The sequence below is a fragment of the Pan paniscus genome, chromosome 7 (genome assembly GCF_029289425.2).
Source record: "Pan paniscus chromosome 7, NHGRI_mPanPan1-v2.0_pri, whole genome shotgun sequence".
In the NCBI taxonomy this organism is placed as follows: domain Eukaryota; kingdom Metazoa; phylum Chordata; class Mammalia; order Primates; family Hominidae; genus Pan; species Pan paniscus.
The window spans coordinates 47,500,229-47,523,318 of NC_073256.2; the positions used below are offsets into that span (position 1 = coordinate 47,500,229).

The following is a 23,090-nucleotide window of genomic DNA, read 5'->3' on the forward strand; positions in this document are numbered from 1 at the left end:
AATGATAACAAAGAGTATTTGAATCTTACATTTTGGAGAAAGGTGAAGCCTACTATAGCAGAACTACAGTTCTGCTAAGACAAGGGAAGTCCGTTAGCTGATTGACCTTGGGCAAGTAGTGTCTTGTCTTAATTACCTACCTGAAGGGATTCTGAGGTTAAACGAGCTGTTAACTGTAAAGTACTTATTTCCCAGTGAGTGTCTGACCCAAAGAAGTGTTCATTAAATAGTGATAGTAGTTGTTCTTTACCATTTTAAACTATCAGGAGGCATTATTTGAGAGATTCATATTTCAATCATCATTTTTAATTCCTGTTTCTATGGTATGTGTTTTCCTTGTGTCACCAACCATCCTTCACCCCAGACCCTCCATGTGTCTGTCTCTCAAGTCACAGCTAACTGTAGTAAGGCCTCATTTATTGGTTATTGTTTGAGGGAAAAACTGTTTGGCATGAGTGCAACACCTTCTGATTAACTTCCTAAAAGGTAAACTTGTCTTTTAGCCATTTTAGCTTTAAAAAACATAGTTTCCTGCCTGTTTAAAACAAAGATCCTAAACATGACTTTAACTTCTCGATGAGTCACTGTTACGTGTAGCTGTAATTAAATAGTCATTTTCATTTACTTTATTTTCTTCTCTTCTGGTAGCTATCATTTTTTTTTTTTTTCAGTGGTTAAGCCTTTTTATACTCTCCCAACCACTTTTTAAGCTTCTATGTCTAGTCTGGATTTGGAAATCAGATATTGGCATTTGCTAAGAATTTTATGTATTAAAATGACGAGATATCTGATACCTGGAATTTGCTTGAGAATACCTCTTGGAGCAGGGAGAGGAGGAGATATAAGATTGGCCATGATTTGCTAACTGTTCAAGCTGGGTGATAGGTATATAAGCGTTCATTAACTGTCTCCTCTTTCTGCTCTTTTACATGTTTGCAAATTTTCATAATAATAACTGATTTTAAAGAACCACCAGTTAAAAAAAGAGTTGTATGTTAGCTGTATGCAGGCCTATGCATATTTTGTATCTTTGTAAGGATTCACAGGAAACTGGTATTTATCTTTGGTCAGTAGCACTGAGAGTTTAGGGGAGAGGATGTTCACTTTTCTTTTTATCCTGCTGGAGTTTCATGATATTTTTTACCTCTATGAGCTGTGTTTATTTTTATATTTATGTATATATGTATTTTTTAAACATTTATATCTAGTCAGGAAGGAGGTTCATATTCTCATCTGTAAATTGAAAGTACCAATAATGTCTAATTTATGGGATTCTGAGCATTGCATACTTCTCTATTTTAAACTTTTTTGGTTTTATTTTTATAGATATTTTAGATGGGTAAAATTGGGTTCTGTGTAAGGGACTAAAGGAGCAGCTTTAGAAGGGGCTCTGTAATGGTGTTTAAATTTTTGGGGATTGTTTTTTATTATCTAAATCTGGGCTTAAGGGTCTTACTAGTTGGTCTATGTAGTATCCCCCATCATCTCTCCCAATGATGGCTTGCTTGCTGCCTGTGCCACCCTTTCTTAATTCTTTGCTTTCTTCCAGAAGCCTTACATTCTTCTTAATACTTCTTTCTTCCCTGATTTAAATATTCTGTCCTTTCTGTGTGTACCATTACTGAGTGAAACAGATCTATGCCAAGCTGTACAATGTAAATTCAATTTTAAATCACCACTAACATATTGGATTCACAATGCAGCATTTTTTGAAGATGGGAGTATAAACTGGTGCCTCTTTGGGAGGCAATTTGACAAAATCTGTCATAACTTAAAATGTATATACTCTGTCACAACAATTATACTGCTAGTGTTTTACCCTAATGATGTACTTACACGTGTACAAAGATGTATGAAGAAGGATGGATGACAAGAAACTATGGTGTGTGGGTGGAAAAGAAGAAGGACTTTGGGGTGGGAGACCAGCTTACCTTTCATTTTATGTCTTTGAAAGTTTACTTTTTTTCTGTACCTTATACAGTAATTACTTTTTATATTCAAGAGGAAAACTAGGGTAGAACGAGCCATCTTGCCACCTTCTGGCAATACAGTATCGACAGGTTCTTATTCCTAATAGATTTTTCTTGATTATATTTTTCTTCAGAGGTCAACATTGCTGATGGTAGGCGTCTTCATTGCTCTACTTGACTTCATGTAATATTTTGACAGTTCTAGTCCTTTGGTAATTCAGAGTTCATTTCTGATGGTAGGAATTCTTATAATTTTATCAAATATGCATATATATATTTGTTACATGTATATATGTAAATGTGGCCATATACTTTTTAAAAAGTATAGTCTCTTTTTTTTCTTCTCAAGTTGTTTTTTTTCTTTACTTCCTTCATTCCTTGGCTTCTGAGGCCATTCACATATCCTTCCTGATCCATATCCTATACGCACACCCATTCTTCACCCCAGTTCCTTTACGTGTTGCCCACCTATTCTTTTCTTCTATGCCCTTGTACATAGAGATGTGCATATGTATGTCTGCCTTTAGATACGCAAACTGATGTCAGAACACACATATAAAGGGATATTTTGGTTGTAGTTTTCTTTTTTAAATCCTGATCATATTATGCTTTCTTAAAATAGCATTTTATTTTTTACTCAACACTGCATTAAATAAATTCTACCAAAGTACTTGATAAAACTCTAATTCTTTTTAATGATTGGATTTGTGTTAATTGATTAAAGTATATTGTAATTTATTTAGCCATTTCTGTGTTGATTGAAACAACTCTTTGTAGAAATAAGAAATTGGGGCTGGGCACGGTGGCTCACGCCTGTAATCCCAGCACTTTGAGAGGCCGAAGCGGGCAGATCACCTGAGGTCAGGAGTTCGAGACCAGCCTGGCCAATGTGGTGAAACCCTGTCTCTACTAAAAATACAAAAATGAGCCGGGCATGGTGGTGAGCACCTGTAGTTCCAGCTACTAGGGAGGCTGAGGCAGGAGAATCGCTTGAATCCGGGAGGCAGAGGTTGCAGTGAGTTGGGATTGTGCCACTGCAGTCCAACCTGGGCGACAGAGTGAGACTCTGTCTAGGAAAAAAAAAAAAAGAAATAAATTGGAAAGTAGGTGACGTTCTTGTATATATTTCTTTATGTATGGTTACTTTTATTTCTGTAGAATTGATTCTCAGGAGTAGGATTGCTAAATTAAAGGTGTAAGTTCTTTAAATTTTAATATATATCACTATATTTCTTTCCAAATGATGTCATAATCACATTTAGACCAATGAAATATGGTAGTATGATTGAAGATATGTCTGTTAAATTTTTACTGAAGTGATATCTCATTGTTAAACTGTTATTTCCTTGACTTCTAGTGCGTTTGAGTATTTTTTGAATAAACTTGATAACTTGGATCTGCTCTTTCTCTACATGTCATGTTTTTTCCAGTTTAACTGCTTAAGTTTTTTTTTTCTTCATAATAGGAAATTTTTAACGTTTTGTTTATCTTTTGAAGTTTCTGGTCTTTGTTAAGCATATCTACAAGACCTGTCATCTTCTAAATTTTGTTGTAGATGTATTACTATGATTTATTTTTTACATTTGTCTTTATTCTGCCTGATACTTATTTTTTACATATAATGTAAGATAAAAATGCAATTCTGTTTTTTTGCTAGATGATAACCAGTTTTTTTATTATAATTTAAAAAAATATGTATTCTTTCCTGCTGAATTAAAATGTAACCTTTGATAGCACATTGTGCCATATGTGCTGTAATCTATAATTAAGATCTTTATTCTGTCCTGCTCATTTGTGTGTCCGTTTCTATGCCAGTGCCATATTGATTTCATCACAGTGGCTTTTGAATGTATTTCTGATTATCTGGTCAGAGAAGTCCACTTTTGGTTTTCTTCTTTTGCACAATTTTCTTAGTAGTTCTTAAACTGTCTGCTCTAACCCCATTAAAAAGTGGACAAAAGACATGAGCAGACACTTCTCAAAAGAAGACTTACAAGCAGCCAGCAAACATGAAAAAACGCTTATCATTAATCATCAGTGAAATGCAAATCAAAACCGCAGTGAGATACCATCTCACACCAGTCAGAATGGCCATTATTAAAGTCAAAAAACAACAGACGTTGGCAAGGCCACTGTAGAAAGCAATTTGGAGAGTCCTCAAAGAACCAACAATGGCCTGGGCGTGGAGGGTATAAACCCAAAGGAAAATATATTGTTCTACCAAAAAGACACATGCACCCATGTGTTCATTGCAGCACTATACACAATAGCAAAGACATGCAATCAGCGTAGGTCCCTATCAACAGTGGAACGGATAAAGAAAATGTACATTTATGCCATGGAATGCTACCCATAAAAAAAGAACAAAATCATGTCCTTTGCAGCAATGTGGGTACAGCTGGACTCCATTATCCTATGTGAATTAATGCAGAAACAAAATTAAATACTGCATGTTCTCACTTATAAGTGGGAGCTAAACTTTGGGTACACGTGCACATAAAGATGAGAGCAGTAGACACTGGAGACTCCAGGAGTGGGGAAGGAGGAAATGGGGGCAAAGGTTGAAAAAATAACTGTTGGGTACTATGCCCGCTACCTGAGTGATGGGTTCAGTTGTACCCCAAATCTCAGCATCATGCAACATACCCTTGTAACAAACCTGCACATGTACCCCTTGAGTCTAAAATAAAAGTTGAAAAACAAACAAAACCTTTCTGCTCTATTAGGTCCTATTTTTATTTATTTATTTATTTTTACTATTGTTATTATTTTTTGAGATAGCGTCTTGCTCTGCCGCCCAGGCTGGAGTGCAGTGGCACGATCTCGGCTCACTGTAGCCCCAGCCTCCTGGGTTCAGGCGATTCGCCTGCCTCAGCCTTCTGAGTAGCTGGGATTATAGGTGTGTGCCACCATGCCCAGCTAATTTTTGTATTTTTAGTATAGACGAGGTTTCACCATGTTGGCCAGGCTGGTCTCGAGCTCTTGACCTCAAGTGGTTCGCCCGCCTCATCCTGTCGAAGTGCTGGTATTACAGGTGGCTCATGCCACCACGCCCAGCCTAGGTCCTATTTTTAAATTGAAAGGAAAACCTTTTTGGCTTCTTTCTCAATATAGTTATTCATAAATATTGGGAAAGGCTATCCCTGTCAATGAAAATCTCTTTCCCATTCTTTTTCTAGATGTTTCCTGCTCAATTAGAGAAACTTAATTTTAAAAGTATTGTATCATATCTCAATTTAATAATTTCTTTTATTTCAGGGTTTGGTTTTATTTTGTTTTGAAAGATACCGAGGTTTTGCTATATTGCCCAGGATAATCTTGAACTCCTGGCCTCAAGCAATCCTCTTGCCTCAGTGTCCTGAGCCGCTGGGATTACAAACGTGAGCCACTGCACACAGCTAATTTTCAGTTTTTTAAAAATATAATTGCTTGAGTTTTCTAGACATTGTTCTGCCAAATCATTGACAAAAAGATATTTTTCTCTTTTATTCCAATATTTTTGCCAGTTAATTCTTTTCTGTCTTACCATTTTTCCTGTAAACTTTAAGTCAGTGTTTACTTATAAAGGATTTAGTGGGCTTCTCACTCTAATTCCTAATTTTATTCGTTTGATTTATTGTATAGGTAATAACATTCACGTGGTTAAAATAATTTTTTAAAAAAGCTTCCTATGAACAGCTTCCTTCCCATTCCTCTCCGTAATCTCTGTAGTTCCTAACCCTGCATTCAAAGTAACCACTGTTATTGGATCTCTTCCACAGATTATTTTATGCATATAAAAGTGAAATTACACACATAGATACTCTCTCTATATATTTATTGTGTGTGCATGCAATCTTAATTTTATTTGAAATGCTTTTAGTGTTTTGCTGTTTAGAATAATATTTGCCCTTCTTATATTTTTACCAGAGTGTTTTTTTCTCTAGTCTTCTTTTCCATAGTTTTTTGTTTAAAATGGCTAAGTTTTACTGAATGCCTTTTCAACATCTATTGATATAATCATGTAATTTCTCTGCCTTAAATTGGTTGATATATTGGATTATGTTGATTTCCTAAAGATGGACCACTCTTGCATTTCTGCGTAAATTATAGTGGTATACAACGGACCCCCCTTATCCACCGGGAATACATTCTAAGACTCCCAGTAGATGCCTGAAACTGCAGATAGTATCAGACTCTGTGTATACTATGCACAGATTTCATTTTCCTTCTTCACAGTTTCACAGAAGATTCATTCTTCTTATAGTTCTTAGTAATCTCAGCATATGATTTTTTTTTAACTTAAGTTGAGAGCTTTCACCTTTTCACTGAACGGAAGCACTTTTGGCTTCTGTTTGGTATATTGAAATTGCCAGCATCATTATTCTTGAGCTTTGGGGCCATCATTATGTAGAATAAGTATTACTTAAACAGGGGCACTGTTAGATACCAGGACAGTCAGTGTGATAATCTAGACAGCTAGTAAGTGAGTAAGGGGCAGGTAGGGTCTACAGTGTGGATGCCCTGAAGGAGGAGCATGAGGTTTCTAAGTTACTAAGAGTGGCTCAAATTTTAAAACTTATGAATTGTTTATTTCTGGAATTTTCCACGTAATATTCTAGGACCATGGTTACTGCAGGTTACTGAAACCACAGAAAGCCAAAGTAAAACAGCAGATAAAGTGGGGGACTACTGTATTATTTCTCATATGTCCTACACTCTATAGTCTAATGTGAGTTTTTACTTAGATCTTTTACATTTAATTTTTAAGTGAAATGGTATATTCTGTATACTACCTTTATTAGGTTTGCTGTTGAATAATTCTGGCTGCATAAAATGGATTGGAACATTTCCTGTATTTTTCTATAGTTTAGTATTATTAGAATTATGTTTTTTAAATAGATTAAGTCTGCTGAGAACTCAGCTGATTTTGATGCCTCTTTCTATAGATTCTTAATTACCTTTATTTTACTCTATTTGGTTTGACTAAATAATTTATTTTTTGGTCAATTTTGATATATTCTATTTTACTGGGAAATCGTTTTTCTCTTTTAGGTTTTTAAATGAATTGTCATGCAGTTGCATTTATAATTTCTTAGGGTTTTTTTCCCCCAATACTATGGCTGTATTTTTCTTTTCATTCTGAATCTTACCAGTTTTTTTCTCTCTTTTCTCTTTATTAGACTTTCTGTGTAATTATTTAATAGTCTTTCAAAGAGCCAACATTTGGACTTACTTATGCCTTCTGTAGCTTCATTTTATATTAATTTCAAATATTATTTCTTAGTTCCATTTTTCTAGCTTATTTTGGTGTACAGTATTTTATTTTTCAATTTTTTTAAGTACTATTTTTTCTTTTGACTTTTAAAAATATTTAGGCTGTAAATTTTAAAACATTAATAATATGAATTTTAAAATATTAAAGTCTTTAAGGCCATACATTTACTTTTGAATGCAAGTTTTGTTGAGTCATTTGTGTTTTCTTTTTTTTTTTTTTTTCCTTAAGACGGAGTCTTGCTCTGTCACCCAGGCTGGAATGCAGTGGCGCTCACTGCAACCTCTGCTTCCCAGGTTCAAGCAATTCTGCCTCAGCCTCCTGAGTAGCTGGGCTTACAGGCGCACGCCACCACACTCAGCTAATTTTTGTATTTTTAGTAGAGGTGGAGCTTCACTGTGTTGGCCAGGCTGGTCTCAAACTTCTGACTGCATGATCTGCCCTCGTTGGCCTCCCAAAGTGCTAGGATTACAGGCGTGAGCCACCGTGCCTGGCCTGGATTTTTGTTTTGAAGAATAATCCTCTTTTTTGTCACAGTGTATTGCTATGTTGGTCATAATTTCTTTTGTGGTTTCTTCTTTGATCCAAGGGTTATTTATGATTATCTTGTAGTTTATAAGTAGTTATTTTTGTACATTTTTCCCTAGATTGTTTGGATTATATATATGAAATTAAACCTTTTGTTTTACCGTGTTTGTGATCAATTATGGTAATGGACATAGGGAAAAAAAAACTTCTTTGTTAGAAGGTTTACAAAGTATCTTTTTATCTTTAAAGTTATGTTTATTGATAATATATCAAATTTCTGTTTTTAAAATTTTCTCCAACTATATTTGTTCATTCTAAAAGGTATACTGAAATAACTCATGTTTATACTTTAAAAAAAATTATTAAAGTAGTTATGATTTTTGCTTTATTACCTCTCATGTTATTTGGTCTTTGTGTTTGTAACTCTTATATCTTGGTCATAAACTGTATATTTTATAATTGTATACTTATTCTCTTTTTCTTTTTTTTTTTTTGTTTTTGGAGACGGAGTCTTGCTCTGTCGCCAGGCTGGAGTGCAGTGGTGTGATCTTGGCTCACTGCAACCTCTGCCTTCCGGATTCAAGCGATTCTCCTGCCTCAGACTCCTGAGCAGCTGGGACTACAGGTGCATGCCACCACGCCCAACTAATTTTTGTGTTTTTGGTAGAGACGGGGTTTCACCATGTTGGCCAGGATGGTCTCGATCTCTTGACCTCATGATCTGTCTGCCTTGGCCTCCCAAAGTTCTGGGATTACAGGCGTGAGCCACCAGGCCCAGCCTCTCTTTTTCTTTTATAGGTTGCTTGTTTTCTATGGCCAGGTGCTTGAATGTGATCCAGCATCCATAAATTTATATCCCTAATGCCTTTTAATATAAAGTTTTTATTATAATGTTCTACTTTTTTATTGTGTTGAAATATGCATAACATAAAATCTACCATTTTAACATATATAGTTCAGTGGCATTAAATACATACAGTATACAGCAGTCACCACCATCCATTTCCAGAACATTTTCATCCTCACAGATTGAAACTCTGTACCCTTAAATAATAACTTCTCATTATTCCTTGCCCATTTTACCCACCATGCTACTTTCTGTCTCTATGAATTTGACTACTCTAGGTACCTCATGTAAATGGAATCATATAATATTTGACCTTTTGTGATTGGGTTGTTTCACTTAGCATCATGTCTTCAAGTTTCATTCATGTTTTTGTGTCAGAGTTTCCTTCCTTTTAAAGGCTGGGACAATATTCTGTTTGTATATATATCACATTTCATTTATCCATTTATCTGCCAGTGGACATTTGGGTTATTCCCACATTTGGCTTTTGTGAATAATGCTGCTGTGAACACAGCCTGATTCCACTTCTTTTGGATAGATATCCAAAAGTGGAATCACTGGATCATATGGTAATTCTGTATTTAGTTTTTTGAGGAACTGCCATACTGTTTTCCACAGTGGCTTCACCATTTTGCATTTCAGCCAGCAATATACAAGGATTCCATTTTCTCCACATTATTGCCACACTTGTTATTTTATGTTTATTTTTATAAATAATAGGCATTTGAATGGGTGTCATTTTATTTTGTTTTGTTTTTTTTCTTTTTTCTTTTTTTTTTTTTTGAGACAGGGACTCATCATGTTGCCCAAACTAGCCTTGAACGTGTTGCCCAAACTAGCCTTGAACTCCTGGCCTCAAGCAATCCTCCTGCCTCAACCTCCTAAGTAGCTGGGATTACAGGTGTGAGCCATTGCACTCAGTGTGGATGTGATCTTAATACCCATTTTTATTTAGTTCCTGATCTGTTTTTAAAATAACTTGAAAACATCTGTCAATTAGAAAAAAATAATCTGTCTCCTCTGCCAGAAGAGCTTTATGAAATTGAGAGAATTCATAACATCTTGTTTGCTTGGTCTTCTGTTTTTAGAACATTCCTTTTTTTGTAGAATATTTTAAGCCCATTTATGTCTGAAATATAACTGACATAATTCAGTGTCTTATGGTTACATAAATTTGTATCAGTGACTTAATCTGTTTTCCTGTCTGTGAAATGAGGGTCTTTGATGATAACTGCCTAGCATGGAAGTTGTCAAAGGATCCCCTCTAGAAGGGGAGCCTGACCTTTTTTCTGTATTCATGGTGCATGCTACATGCTAAACATGCTACATGTAAACGTGCTGCATGGTTCTCATGATTACAGAATAAAGGTCAGGATCCCCTTCTAGATCATCTACTCCTCACACATACTGTGTTAAAGGCCAGCAACACAAGCCTACTAATTCCCTAAATAAATCTCATAATTTCTTTTCACTGTTCCCTCTTCCTGGAATCTTTCCTCCACTGATTCTCACCTCCCTCTACACCTTGATGTTGTGGAAGTCTTATTCTAATCCTCAAATAACAGCCAGATTTCACTCTAAGAAATCTTCCTAGTTCTCTCTAACCTGAATTAGTTTCTGGATTGTTACTCATATAAACGTTGTATTTTTGGTCTTTTTTTTTTGTATTATATTTTTTATTTGAGAGGGGTGTGTCTATAATTTTTGTCCCTAGTCTCTATTCTCCCCACCTCCCGCCATTTAATGAACTCCTAAGCTCCTCTACTGTTGGGACCATATCTTACTCATATTCAGTTCTTGTGTCTATGCCAGGGCAAGCAGGTGCCTCATATATTTTAACTGAATTTGAGCAGGTAGTGAAAAATGTGTTTGTGGCCCAGGCTAGAGTGTAATGGTGCGATCTGGGTTCACTGCAACCGCCGCCTCCCAGGTTCAAGTGATTCTCCTGCCTCAGCTTCCCAAGTAGCTGGGATTACAGGCATGTGCCACCACCCCTGGCTAATTTTGTATTTTTAGTACAGTTGGGGTTTCGCCATGTTGGTCAGGCTGGTCTCAAACTCCTGACTTCAGGTGATCCACCCGCCTCAGCCTCCTAAAGTGCTGGGATTACAGGCATGAGCCACTGCGCCTGGCCTGTTTTTAAGTCAACAAGAAAATTATGTACAACAGGAACTTCATTAGTGCTACAGTTTAGAATATACAAATATGAAAGGTTTCTAACTTTACCTTGTACATTTTGCATATATCATTAGTCATTGTTGGACACTTTGGCCATGCTTAATATAATTCACTACTGAATATGTATTTCAATGTGAGAGTTTTTGACATCAACATTTTTAACTTTTGTCTAATTTATAATCTTAGAGTTAATGGAAATCAGTGCCTCTATAACTATGGTTTTAACCAGCTAACAAGTTGTCTTCATGATCTTTAGCTTCTAAACAATGAATAGTAGATACCATTTTTTGTTAAGATCTGTGTCTGAATTGAAAGGGATCAAAGTGTATGGTGAATAAAGCAGTAGAATGCAAATCAGAAGATATAATATTTAACATGATTAGCTAGTGTTAACTCTTGCTGTCCATCAGTTATATAATTAAAATTTTTATTCAGCACTTGATTAACATAAATGTTTCTCAATTTTCTATCTTTGTTCTACAGAATGGTAGATAACGCAGATCATCTCTGGAAAGGATATTGATCCGCCTCATGTAAAGTATGCTTAGTTCCTTTCCAGTGGTGTAAGTATCAAATCCTTTTTGATTTTTATCTTCACAATCATTTTAGTAAAGTTAAGATGTCACTATGATTATGATCCAGATTTGACAACAGACGTTTGTAGAGTTGAAAAGTTTTTTTAGAAAATGAATCAAATGTTATACCTATTTGGCATTAAGGTGAATAAGTGTCATGATCATGCGGTGAGAAATGAATTTTTAAATCTATCAGCCTTCTCTTACCATTTCTGTTTTCAACTTTGAATTTTAACATTAATTTTAAATTGAATATAAAATTAATTATTATTTTTAACTGCTTAAAGCTTAGAAGCATCCAAGATAGATGACTAACAGTTCAAGAGAGCTAGTATTAGATTCCTTGTGACAAGCAGACTACTGGAAGCATACATCTTCATGTTGCCTTTTGTGTAAAAACTCCCAGCACCTTAACCATTTTCCTTTACCTGCTGGGGGCATGATGATGTAGTTAAGCCTATTAGCTAATGTGCTAGCCTTTCTTTGGAGTCAGGCAGAAAATACAAATTGAGATAGTGGTATTGTGTTGAGAGTGTTTTTGTGCTAGGATATGAACTATAACCACCAGTTCATATTAAATAGGCCTTTGAATAAAAGTATTCCGGGAATTTCAGATATTAGAGAAGACAGAGTATCTATTAGCTCATTAAGTGCATCTTTAGAATCGAATGCAGAGTGCCTTTAGCATAAGTATTTTCTAAAATTTGATGGAGTCTCCACTTTGCTTAAATTCCTTCCGTTTTGGTTGACAGTTCTATAATACAGTAAGTAAACATTAAGAGATTTTCCTTATTATTTAGGCTTTTCATTATAGTTCCCCCCACCCCCACCCCAGTAGATTCTATGATATAGTGAAAAGTTTCTGGAACAGACCTAGAAGATGTGAACTGTAGCCCGACTTTCTGCTAAGTAGCTATATCCTTGGGAAGGCACTTCACCTCTTTGGGCCTTAGTTTCCCTCCCCACTTTTTAAAAAAATTTATTTGCTAATGGCTATTTTCAATCTATCAGCTTTCTCTGTTACCATTTCTATTTTCAACTTTAAATTTTGACATTAATTTTAAATTGAATATAAAATTACTTATTATTTTTAACTGCTCAAAACCTAGAAGTTTCTGAGATAGATGGCTAAGCATTCAGGAGAGTTAAGACGTCTAACGGCTATTGAAAATAGTAAGATGTCTAATAGTTACTGAAATGAATGTAAGCATCATAAAGCCATGAATTTTTGCCTGATTTGTTCCTTGTTGTGTCCTCTGTGCCTTGCACAGGATCTGTTACATAGTAGGCACTCAATAAGTGTTACTTAAATGAATGATTTTTGTCTAAGTGATCTCCAGTTTTCTCATTCCACACCTAACTTCTATCTCCCTTTATAAATGTGCATGTTTGTACTTGGATTTTTGTCACATATGGTAGAAGTAAGATGACCAAAGTATGATTTCATGAATCACAGTGTTTATTGCCATACAAAGAGAATTTTTTCTTGGGTTCACAGTACTTAAAGATGGGGAGAGTAACATAGACTTCACAGGGAATACACTCAATAGATGAGGTACATTAATCACATTATGAATGTGTTCCAAAGCTATTAAAGTGTCTTTGCTCAATTATGATGAAAGGAGGCCTCTGTGTTCAAGTGAAGGCTAAAGGTGGAGGTGTACCTTTACATGAGCAGTTCTTGGGAGAGGCTGGCTTGACCACCATAGCTGAGATCTGAGACCACAAGGAAGGCCCCTCAGTGCTAGAAAATGCTGGCCTGCAAGGTATAAAAGCTTTGAGGCCTGTTGCAGCCTGAGCTCTCTGGTTTTGGAGAAGCTGCTGACAGAGAGTAGCCCTGCCACAGCCTAAGCTCCCAAAGTCTGTTAAGCTCTTGAGTGTATATGTATTTTGAAGTCCAGTAGTCGTGACAGTAACTCACATATGCAGTTTGACATGAGGTGACATTCCTGAGAGGATGGAGAGTTCTCTCTCTGATAAAAATATTGTGATTGACCCTAGAGTGTGTTAAATTAGCATGCAGTAAATATCATGTATGCAAAACAAAACTAACCTATTTTGCCTAGTCATTCTAGATAATAAAAATAAAGACAGCAGAATTGAGCTGAAGAAAAAGCTGTTGTCCAATAAAATTTTACTGTTGGTGCTTTACAAGTAAGATAGTAATGTCCTTTTTACCTCTGTGATTTCAAGATTAATTATTTGTGAATGCTTTAATCTTCTTTGCTCTACATGTTTGTAGAATTTAGCTTATGACAGTATATTCTAGACCTCATGCCTTATCCAAGAAGGGTTTAGGTACATATTCAAGTCAGGATAAAATGTATTGTGAAAAGTTATTATTATGGTCTTATGGTATGATATTTTCTTAGAATATCAGTTTATGAACTGAGCCATAATTCCTGAATTTAATTGTTCTTTTATGCCTTAAACACTGTCTGTTATTACAGTGGTGAAATTCTTCTCACATCATTTTCAATTATTGTTGGCCTGAGTCTGCATTCAGATTAGTAATTTAAAGTGAAAGATGTTCCTTATCCTCTGAACAATCCTTGTGCATAAGAAAATTAATTCAATTCTTACATGTTATCTTTTTCTGTTATAAAAGAATTGCTGGTATCATGGACTTAGATGACCTTTGTAGGTCACTTACTGCCATAAATTCGTGATTATATGCTTAAACTAGGTAAATTACGAGAAATAAAATTGTGAAATGCCGGAGTATATGCCTTTGTTTATATTAATACACATTGGAACATTATTCTCAGTATCCAGGAGAGCTTCTAGACTCAGCGTTTTCTCAGTAAAATATTGTATCTTCAGTGTCACATGCATGCTTTGATCCTGTTTGTTATGCTCTTAATCATTTTGCTTTGTAGTGATCATATGAATGATCATTCTAGCAATTGTGGATCATTTTGCTTTAGGTTATATTTGCATTAGGAAACTCTCAGTGCAGGGCACAGACATCTAATTTGAACAAGGTGATACATAAAGGGAAATGTATTCTCTGATGAAACAAAACAGCAAGAAGAGCAGGGATGTATCAGGGGCTTAGGGATTATTGGAACAAGGGATGCGAGCGCTGCAGAGCTTTCCCCATCGCTCTGTTCCACGTTTCTTGGTATGTCTGCTTCTTCCTCCCATGAACTAGCTGCTTCCATATAATGAGGAATTTACCAGACTAATATCTTCCTGCAACTGAACACAGTTATGGTGACTGTTCATCTTTCCCCTCGTCTGACTAGAAAATTATGGGGAGAGCAAGGTTTGGCTTTCTTGTGTGCTCACCCCACTGGCCAGAAGGTGGGGTATTACGAGTGATAGCCCAAGAACATGTGCTTGGAAAGAATGAGGTGTTCTAAGCAGACAAAGTAAATAGGTGGCCTATTGTTTCTCCTTTTATGACTTGGAATAAAAGTAGTTCTAATAGTCAATGGATCTGAAATGACACAAAATATTAGATTGTTTCATATGCTGTGAAATCTTTAGTTTTGACAATTCTAATTCAAGTGTTAGGATGGATACTTTTCAGTAATAAGTGAAATTCATATAATTTACTTTTGCTTTATGCTAATACAGAGTGCTGCTCCATACAAGGAATGGTTTGAAGAACTGTATATAGATAACTAACTGCTCTGATATGAATACTGTAGGAAAATACTATGATTGGGGATTTTTGTCCATATAATAAAACAGTTATTGAAGTCATCTAAAGTAAGATCACTTTATGAAATACTTTGATAACATGAAGACTGAAAATAGCAACAAACAGGTCTACTTCATTTTCAAGCGAAAATAATAATGTTTATGTTTAATTTTTTTCATTACAAAATATTGTGGGGGAACTTAGGCCATCAAGAGAGAATATAATAATCATGAAAATAGGTCTTTTTAAAATCATGGCTAACTTGTTACAAGTGAGTATTGGAAGAAATCAGACCCTAACATTTGTAGGTGTAGAGCAGATACTGTGGCCCATGGGCACAAATGGCCTGCAACATGTTTAGGTCCACAGAATGTGTGTGTTTGGTTTTGTTTTATTTTAATGAGCTTGTTTTAAAAACCAGGAAGATTTCATCTACAGTTCTAGATTTTTCCCTACTTATTTTTAAAAGGATTTGAAAGATAAAACAATCAGTGAAATGGAATAGACTATCCAAAGGTAATGCAGATTCATATGGAAATTGTGTATATGAGAAAGGCAGCATTTCACATCGGAGGAGAAGACAGATATTCAGTAAAAACATACGACATCTAGCTGTCCATTTGGGATGAAATAAAGCCCCAATTTTTTATACTTGTTAAGTCAATAAAAATTCTAGATGGAGCAAGGATTTTAAATGTAGAAAACTATTACTAGGACCCCTAGGTTCATCAGTAATTAGAATAGTTTTATCTAAATGGCTTTAAATGAGACTTAAAGGAGTAGAATAGCCTGTGTCCCAAATCATATGTTTCCAGTTAAGTCCTGCAATGTATTGTAAAGGAGAATGATTTGTGCTTTTGGAGTCAATAAGATCTAGGCTTAAATCTTTTTCCTACTGTTTACTCAGATTTTTTGTGAAGTACAAAACTACACTGAGCTTTAGTTTCCTCAACAATCAATCCATCAACATAAAATGAAATGAATAAAGAACATCTACCATGGGGAGTTGCTGTGAGAATTGGATGAGATTATGTTATGTGAAATTCGTACCCAGTTCCTGCCTAGAAGTGACTGCTAATAACGTTTTCATGTAGAAGGACAAAGAAACAGTGAGACCTTCAATAGCTATAGGACACTGGCCCAGAGCAGATGTTTGTTTGAGAAAGATGAAGAAATTTCTTGACATCTGTTTCCATCTGCAAACACTTATTGAGAGCCTACTGCATGCCATGCATTATATTTGGCACTAGAACAATAAATATCAAAATAGAAGAGATTACAACTTTAAAAAATCTTGAATGGAAAACTCAGGTCTTATAAGAAAGGAATTCAAGGCCGAGCATGGTGGCTCACACCTGTAATCCCAGCACTTTGGGAGGCCGAGGCGGGCGAATCACCTGAGGTCAGGAGTTTGAGATCAGCCTGGCCAACATGTTGAAACCCCATCTCTACTAAAAATATAAAAGTAGCCAGGCTTGGTGGCAGGTGCCTGTAATCCCAGCTACTTAGGAGGTTGAGGCAGGAGAATCGCTTGAACCCAGGAGGTGGAGGTTGCAGTGAGCCAAGACTGCGCCACTGCACTCCAGCCTGGTTGACAAGAGCAAAACTCTGTATCCAAAACAACAACAACAACAACAACAAAGGAATTCAAGCAGTGAGAATTTTTACAGTATTTGACTACTCCCTTAATATTGTTACTCACCCTAAGAAAACATTTTCTGATGTGCTGTAGTATCTTGTGCTAGTTAAAGGAAACATGTAAAAGTAATTTCCTAAGAAAAATGAATAGCATTGTTTGGCTACAACCATGAAAGATCTATTTCTCAGGGTAGCTATTAAGAGAGAATGCATTACCAGAGATGGAAAACTTAGGAAATTGCTAAGTAGTGAATGAAATGGTGCTTTTTTTTTTTTTAATGCACCTCTGTTTTCCACTTAAGTATTTTTGCTGGTTATTAGCATTTGCTTGGACTTAGCTTAGCAAATCATTTGTTCTCACTAAATGAGGTTGTAGAGAATTCCTAGGTCTGTTTAGCTAATATTTGGTAAATAATATAATACAAACTATTTTTTTCAGTAATTTTCCATTAATACTCTAATGTAGAGTAATACACTTGAGATGGGCAAAACACTTCTGAGTTATCACGTAGCCTGGGCTTAATGCACTCCATGTACCTAATCTATTGTTCTGGTATTATTTACATAACTAAAATTTTGGTTCTGATATTTACCAAAATTGAGGAAAATGTAAATTGTATGCCATATGAAATTAGGTTTTATGTTACACCTATGTTCACCTACTAATACATTTAGTATCTGTACCAATCCATTTGCCATGGCACAATCATTCTAGCATGGGACATACCTTCATTTTCAATAAAGAAGCTTATGTAGAAATATTGCATCTTCTGAGCATTCTGTATAATATGTGCTTTGGTAGATACTGTCAATAAAGAGACTTCTTTTTATCTCTTTTTTTTTAGTTTGCTGGAAACCATGTCTCATTATACAGATGAACCCAGATTTACCATAGAGCAGATAGATCTGCTTCAGCGACTTCGGCGTACTGGAATGACTAAACATGAAATTCTCCATGCCTTGGAAACTTTGGACCGTCTTGATCAAGAGCATAGTGACAAGTTTGGAAGAAGGTCCAGCTATGGAGGAAGTTCATATGGGAATAGTACTAACAATGTCCCAGCATCTTCCTCTACAGCTACAGCTTCCACACAGACGCAGCATTCGGGAATGTCCCCGTCACCTAGCAACAGTTATGATACTTCCCCACAGCCTTGCACTACCAATCAAAATGGGAGGGAGAATAATGAGCGATTATCTACATCCAATGGAAAGATGTCACCAACTCGCTACCATGCAAACAGCATGGGTCAGAGGTCATACAGTTTTGAAGCCTCAGAAGAGGACCTAGATGTAGATGATAAAGTGGAAGAATTAATGAGGTTAGTGACTTTGCTTATTCAGAGTCCCTAAAAATGTCTGTATTCTTAGATTGTTTTTAAGTAGTATGCTGCGTTTCAGCTACTTAGCTATAAGAACTGTAACTTCCTCTAGCTGTAAGAACTGTAACTTCCTCCTCCCACCTTTGGAGATGAAAGAAAGAAAGTTCAAGCTTTATGTTTTTAATTTAAATTTTCTCTTCTTTACTTCAGCCCTTTCTCTTTGCTGCTTGACAAGCCTTTTCCATTCTGTTTATCAAACACTAATCTTCTCTATGACTCTAATAGCTAATTTCTGACTAACAGACACATTCTAATCCTTAAAAATCTGTTGTAAGTACTTTTTCTGAGGGATAATTTTATCTTGATCAGAATATATACACTCTTAATTTTTCTGTTCAACATTCCAATCAAGAAAATAATTTGGGGTACCTATTATATAGGTTCTAATTTTAGCAATAGATCACACACACACACACACACACATTGTCTTTTATAAGTGTAAGAACTTAGAGTTTTAAACACTGAGAAAAGAAATCTACTTTTTTTTTTTTTTTTTTTGAGGTGGAGTCTTGCTCTGTATGCCCAGGCTGGAGTGCAATGGCGTGATCTCGGCTCACCACAATCTCCGCCTCCCAGGTTCAAGCGATTCTCCTGTCTCAGCCTCCCGAGTAGCTGGGGTTACAGGCATGCACCACTATGCTGAGCTATTTTGTATTTTTAGTAGAGATGGAGTTTTTCCATGTTGATCAGGCTGGTCTCGAACTCCTGATCTCAGGTGATCCACCCGCCTCGGCCTCCCAAAGTGCTGGGATTACAGGCATGAGCCACTGCACCCAGCCCAAAAGAAATCTGCTTTCAACAGAAGTAATTAGGAAAGGCTTCACACTGGACCCTGGGACACTTTGAGGGTAACAGCATGTGTTTTCCATTATTGTGCCTCCAGGATCTGGAACTTTCCCTAGCACATGTTAAGGGCCTGATATGTTTAATGAATGGGTGACCTTGACCTAAATGGTAAAGAATAGCATTTGTTTTAAAATACAGGAAATGTATTTAAAATTAAGGGAATAGTAAAGGGTAAGAAAGGCAAGGCATGTCTTCAGTCTGATAAAAATTACTGATGGGTAAGACAATGTAATATGAATAATATATTAGGAGACAATACAGGTTTTGGGAGACTTTGAGTTCCATACTAGTTTATTTACTTTTGTTGGAATTGAGGAGTTTTGTAAAAACTCCTCTAGGAATAGAGATGATAAAGGTATTGTTTTCAGTAGATTTCCACTACAGTAGAAGGGAAAGAGCCTGCAGATAAATTAGTTACAGTAGATTATGAAAGAAACTGTAAGAGGAATTTGTCAGAAATAAAAATAGTACCTATAAGTATCATTATAATTCTTCCTAAAGATTTTTAAACTTCAAGATGGAATAATAGTGACACATAATAATATTGCCACATGGAAGATCTGTCCAATAGTACCACAATGTTGAAATATCCTTCAAACTGTCCTGAATTTATTTTTAGGTGCAACTTTATTATATGAAATTCTGTGCTAAATCAACTATTTTATCTGGATTCCAGATACAGTATAAATAAAGTATAATATTAATACCTGTAATGAATAATTTGATACAGCAGTTACGGTTACAAGTCATTGTTTTGTTTGGCTTGGTTTTTTGAGATGGAGTCTTGCTCTGTCACCCAGGATGAAGTGCAGTGGTGCGATCTCGGCTCACTGCAACCTCCGCCTCCTGGGCTGAAGTGATTCTCCTGCTTTAGCCTCCCGAGTAGCTGGGACTGCAGGCGTGTGCCACCATGCCCAGCTAATTTTTTTTTAAAGTTAAAAATATAAGAGATCAGTTTGACTTTGAATTCTTTTTCATGTGTTAAAGTAGGTGACCAAAGTTCAGGTGTTGCTTTTGAATTTAATGTTGTTAAGATTAAGAGGGAGAACAATTTGGGCAAATAAAAGTTACTTCGCTCATTGAAATGTAACAAGATTAGCTTTTAATTATTCTGAGTAGAGAGGATATCAACAATTTAAAAAGGATGCCAACCTGGTTTTTTCGGTGTTGTTGCTGTTCATCAGTTTTGATAAGCTTTTGACATAACAGTTAATTCTTAAATGTGTATAAGACTAACAAGAAGTATGGGAAAACTTGTTAGTAAAAGTCTCTAGAAGATTGTCTGGAATAATAAAGGTCTAAAAACTTGACTTTTAACTCATAGGCTGACATCATGTTTTAATTCAAATATATGCTCAAAATAAATGAAAACCTATTTAGCAATGACTGGGATTTGTAGTTAAATCCCATAATTACACCCATTCCAGTTTCACTGTGAAATATATACAGGTTTATACTTTGTTATCAGTATTTATGTACTACCACTTGTCGCATAATCAGGACACTTTATCTTTTTCCATCTCTCTGCTTCTTTATTAGAACTGCTCCTTTGGGTTCTCCTGATCATCTTGGGGTCTCAGTGGCCCTTCTGGATCTCTCTGGTTCTCTGCCATTGCACCCTCACCCACTGCTGCACTCCTGCTTTCCTCCATTGTGTCCCCCTCTCACGCTTCTCAGGTTGTAGATAATAACAATCCTTGGATCAGTGGGAGAGTTTATTGGATCACATTGTCACTTATAATCATTAAAACCATGATGTGAGGTTGATCAGAGAAACTGAAATTCACAAAAATTAAATACTTTGCCCAAGAGAACTTCAATATTAAGTGGCAGAGCCTAAATTATGTCTTTATTATCAATATGTCACTGGTGTACATTCCCTCTCCAAATAAATTTTTCATATCTGTAGATTTTAATAAGATTTTAGGAAAGGTGGTTAATTAACATAAGACAAAGTATGAATTGCCTTAATGGGCTTCACATGCCCCTCCCCCATGATATTTGCTGCTTCAGAACAATCACTTACCACATGAATTTTTATTTAGTGGAATGTTAGAGAAATATTTTGAGCAGTGGATCTTTCTGAGTATTCTGTGCCTTTTAGGAATATACTGCCCTTGCTGATCACTAGATGCTATGATAGCCCGTTGGAAGTGGTGGTCTCTGGTGGGGGAGCCTGGGTATCTGAATGCTTTCCTGTCTCCTTTTCTACCTGTGTGCTTCACCTCTTGCTTGTTCACATTCCTCAACTCATACACAAGATGTAGTTTTAAAAATCTTATAATTCGTTGACTTCACGAACTTCACTCCTAATAATTTCGAGATACATAATGGAGTTTTTTTTTTTTTTTTTTTTTTTTGAGACAGTCTCGCTCTGTCACCCAGGCTGGAGTACAGTGGTGCAATCTTGGCTCACTGCAACCTTCGCCTCCCGGGTTAAAGCGATTCTCATGTCTCAGTCTCCCTCGTAGCTGGGATTACAGCGTGCACCACCACCCCCAGCTAATTTTTGTATTTTTAGTAGAGACGGGATTTCACCATGTTGACCAGGCTGGTCTCGAACTCCTGGCCTCAAGTGATCCACCCACCTTGGCCTCCCAAAGTGCTGGGATTACAGGCATGAGCCACCGCGCCCAGCTCATAATGGAGTTTTTTTGTAGAACTTCATCAAGTTATAATTGTACACCTTATCAACTCATTAAGAAACAATGAGAAAGTAACTTTCACTTTTTTCATTTTTGAGTTAGGGTTGGGAAAAAAAGGTAAATTACGATATGAATTTAACAGATTGTTGAATATAACATTTTAGGAAGGACTTTAAAGCCAAAAATAAAGACCTGTTTTACGTTTTAATGTTTAAAAATGCATCTATTAATATATAAATATATGTGTAGGGGTATGTGTGTATACATATCTGCTAATATAGCATATAGATACTAATGTGTGTTTCATGTACATATTATGAAATAATTTAAATGAGGCTTATCAGAATTTATTAATAATGCCATACATTAAGGATATTATTCTTAACAACCCATGTACTAAATTTTATGATATGTTAGTATTTTGTATAAAACTGAGGCTTTATTCTAAGTTGGTTATCTATAGGCTAAGTATACACATCCTACATGCCTAAGTAGGATGTGCATGTTCTGTAGATAAGACAAAATGGTCATGATCTCCAGTTACTATGTTATTGATACATATTTAGTAACTTTTATTTTTGAGTGATTTTTTTAAAGTTATACTTTGTCTCCATAGGTGAAAATGTAAGGGAATAGGTTTTATTCAAACATGAAAGAAATTTGTACATCATTGTATTTTTCCAAGTGTGAAATAGTCTGTCCTGGCAGGTGTTGCTTCATCTCTGAAAGTCTTTCAGATAGATGATTACCTTTAAGAGATCCTAAAGAATGTGCAGTGTATATTAACTATGAAAATATGGAAGATCTTAAAGCATATCATTTTTAAAACAGGTGGTCTTTATTATTCTTTGTTCTAGAAAAGGAAGCAATGTCATTTCGAACTACTATAAATAATTCTTTTCCTTTCTGATTTGGTAAGCTTAAATCTATTTAAGAATAAAAATTTAAAGCTGTTTTATAAATTATCTAGATCAGGCTTTCCATTTTACAACCTTTTATCTCCAACTACAGAACTGTTCCTTCATTGAATAAATTAAGCTCTATTATATGCAAACCCCATAATTGAATAAGGCACAATCTTTGTGCTGAAGGACTAAGGACTTTACAGGGTAGTAGGAGAGATGAGACAAGATTAGGAACAACTATAATACAGAACAGCATGTAATATATTAGCATGCGAGTAGTAGTATTGAAATGTTAAAGTTAGCCATTGCAAGAAGAGACCTTTTTTAGCTTTGAAGATCAGAGAGAACGTCTTTGAATAGATGACAGTTAAATTGTGTCTTAGTAAAAGGGGATTCAACCAACAGGCATAACTGATGAATTCATCCAGATATTAAGAAAGGTCTGTAAGTAACAGTGAAAGTTGAGCAAGTTATAAAAATAATGGCAATGGAGGGTGGGAAGGAAGAATTTCATCCTGGTGTGGAAATCACCCAGATGAATCTAGCATGGCAATGACTTGAAAAAGGGTGTAGGAGGCAATGACATGGACTTGAACTGGTTAGTTGCAAATCAGGTGGGTATCTTATCTTGAAGTAAGTAAGCTGTGGAATCAAAGACAAGATCAGCCCGCTC

At 35.7% G+C, this 23,090-nt stretch overlaps 1 protein-coding gene across 50 annotated transcripts in view; it reads left to right on the plus strand.

Moving 5' to 3' along the window:
* Positions 1-23,090, plus strand: part of HMBOX1 (homeobox containing 1) — a 177,555-nt gene that overhangs the window by 65,332 nt on the left and 89,133 nt on the right. For all 50 annotated transcript variants that reach the window (XM_055116409.2, XM_055116417.2, XM_063606703.1 and 47 more), the window contains 2 exons: positions 11,261-11,340; positions 17,485-17,961. In XM_055116409.2, coding sequence (XP_054972384.1) covers positions 11,318-11,340; positions 17,485-17,961 — 500 coding nt within the window. In that variant the 5' untranslated portion in view covers positions 11,261-11,317. The remainder of the gene's footprint in view (positions 1-11,260; positions 11,341-17,484; positions 17,962-23,090) is intronic.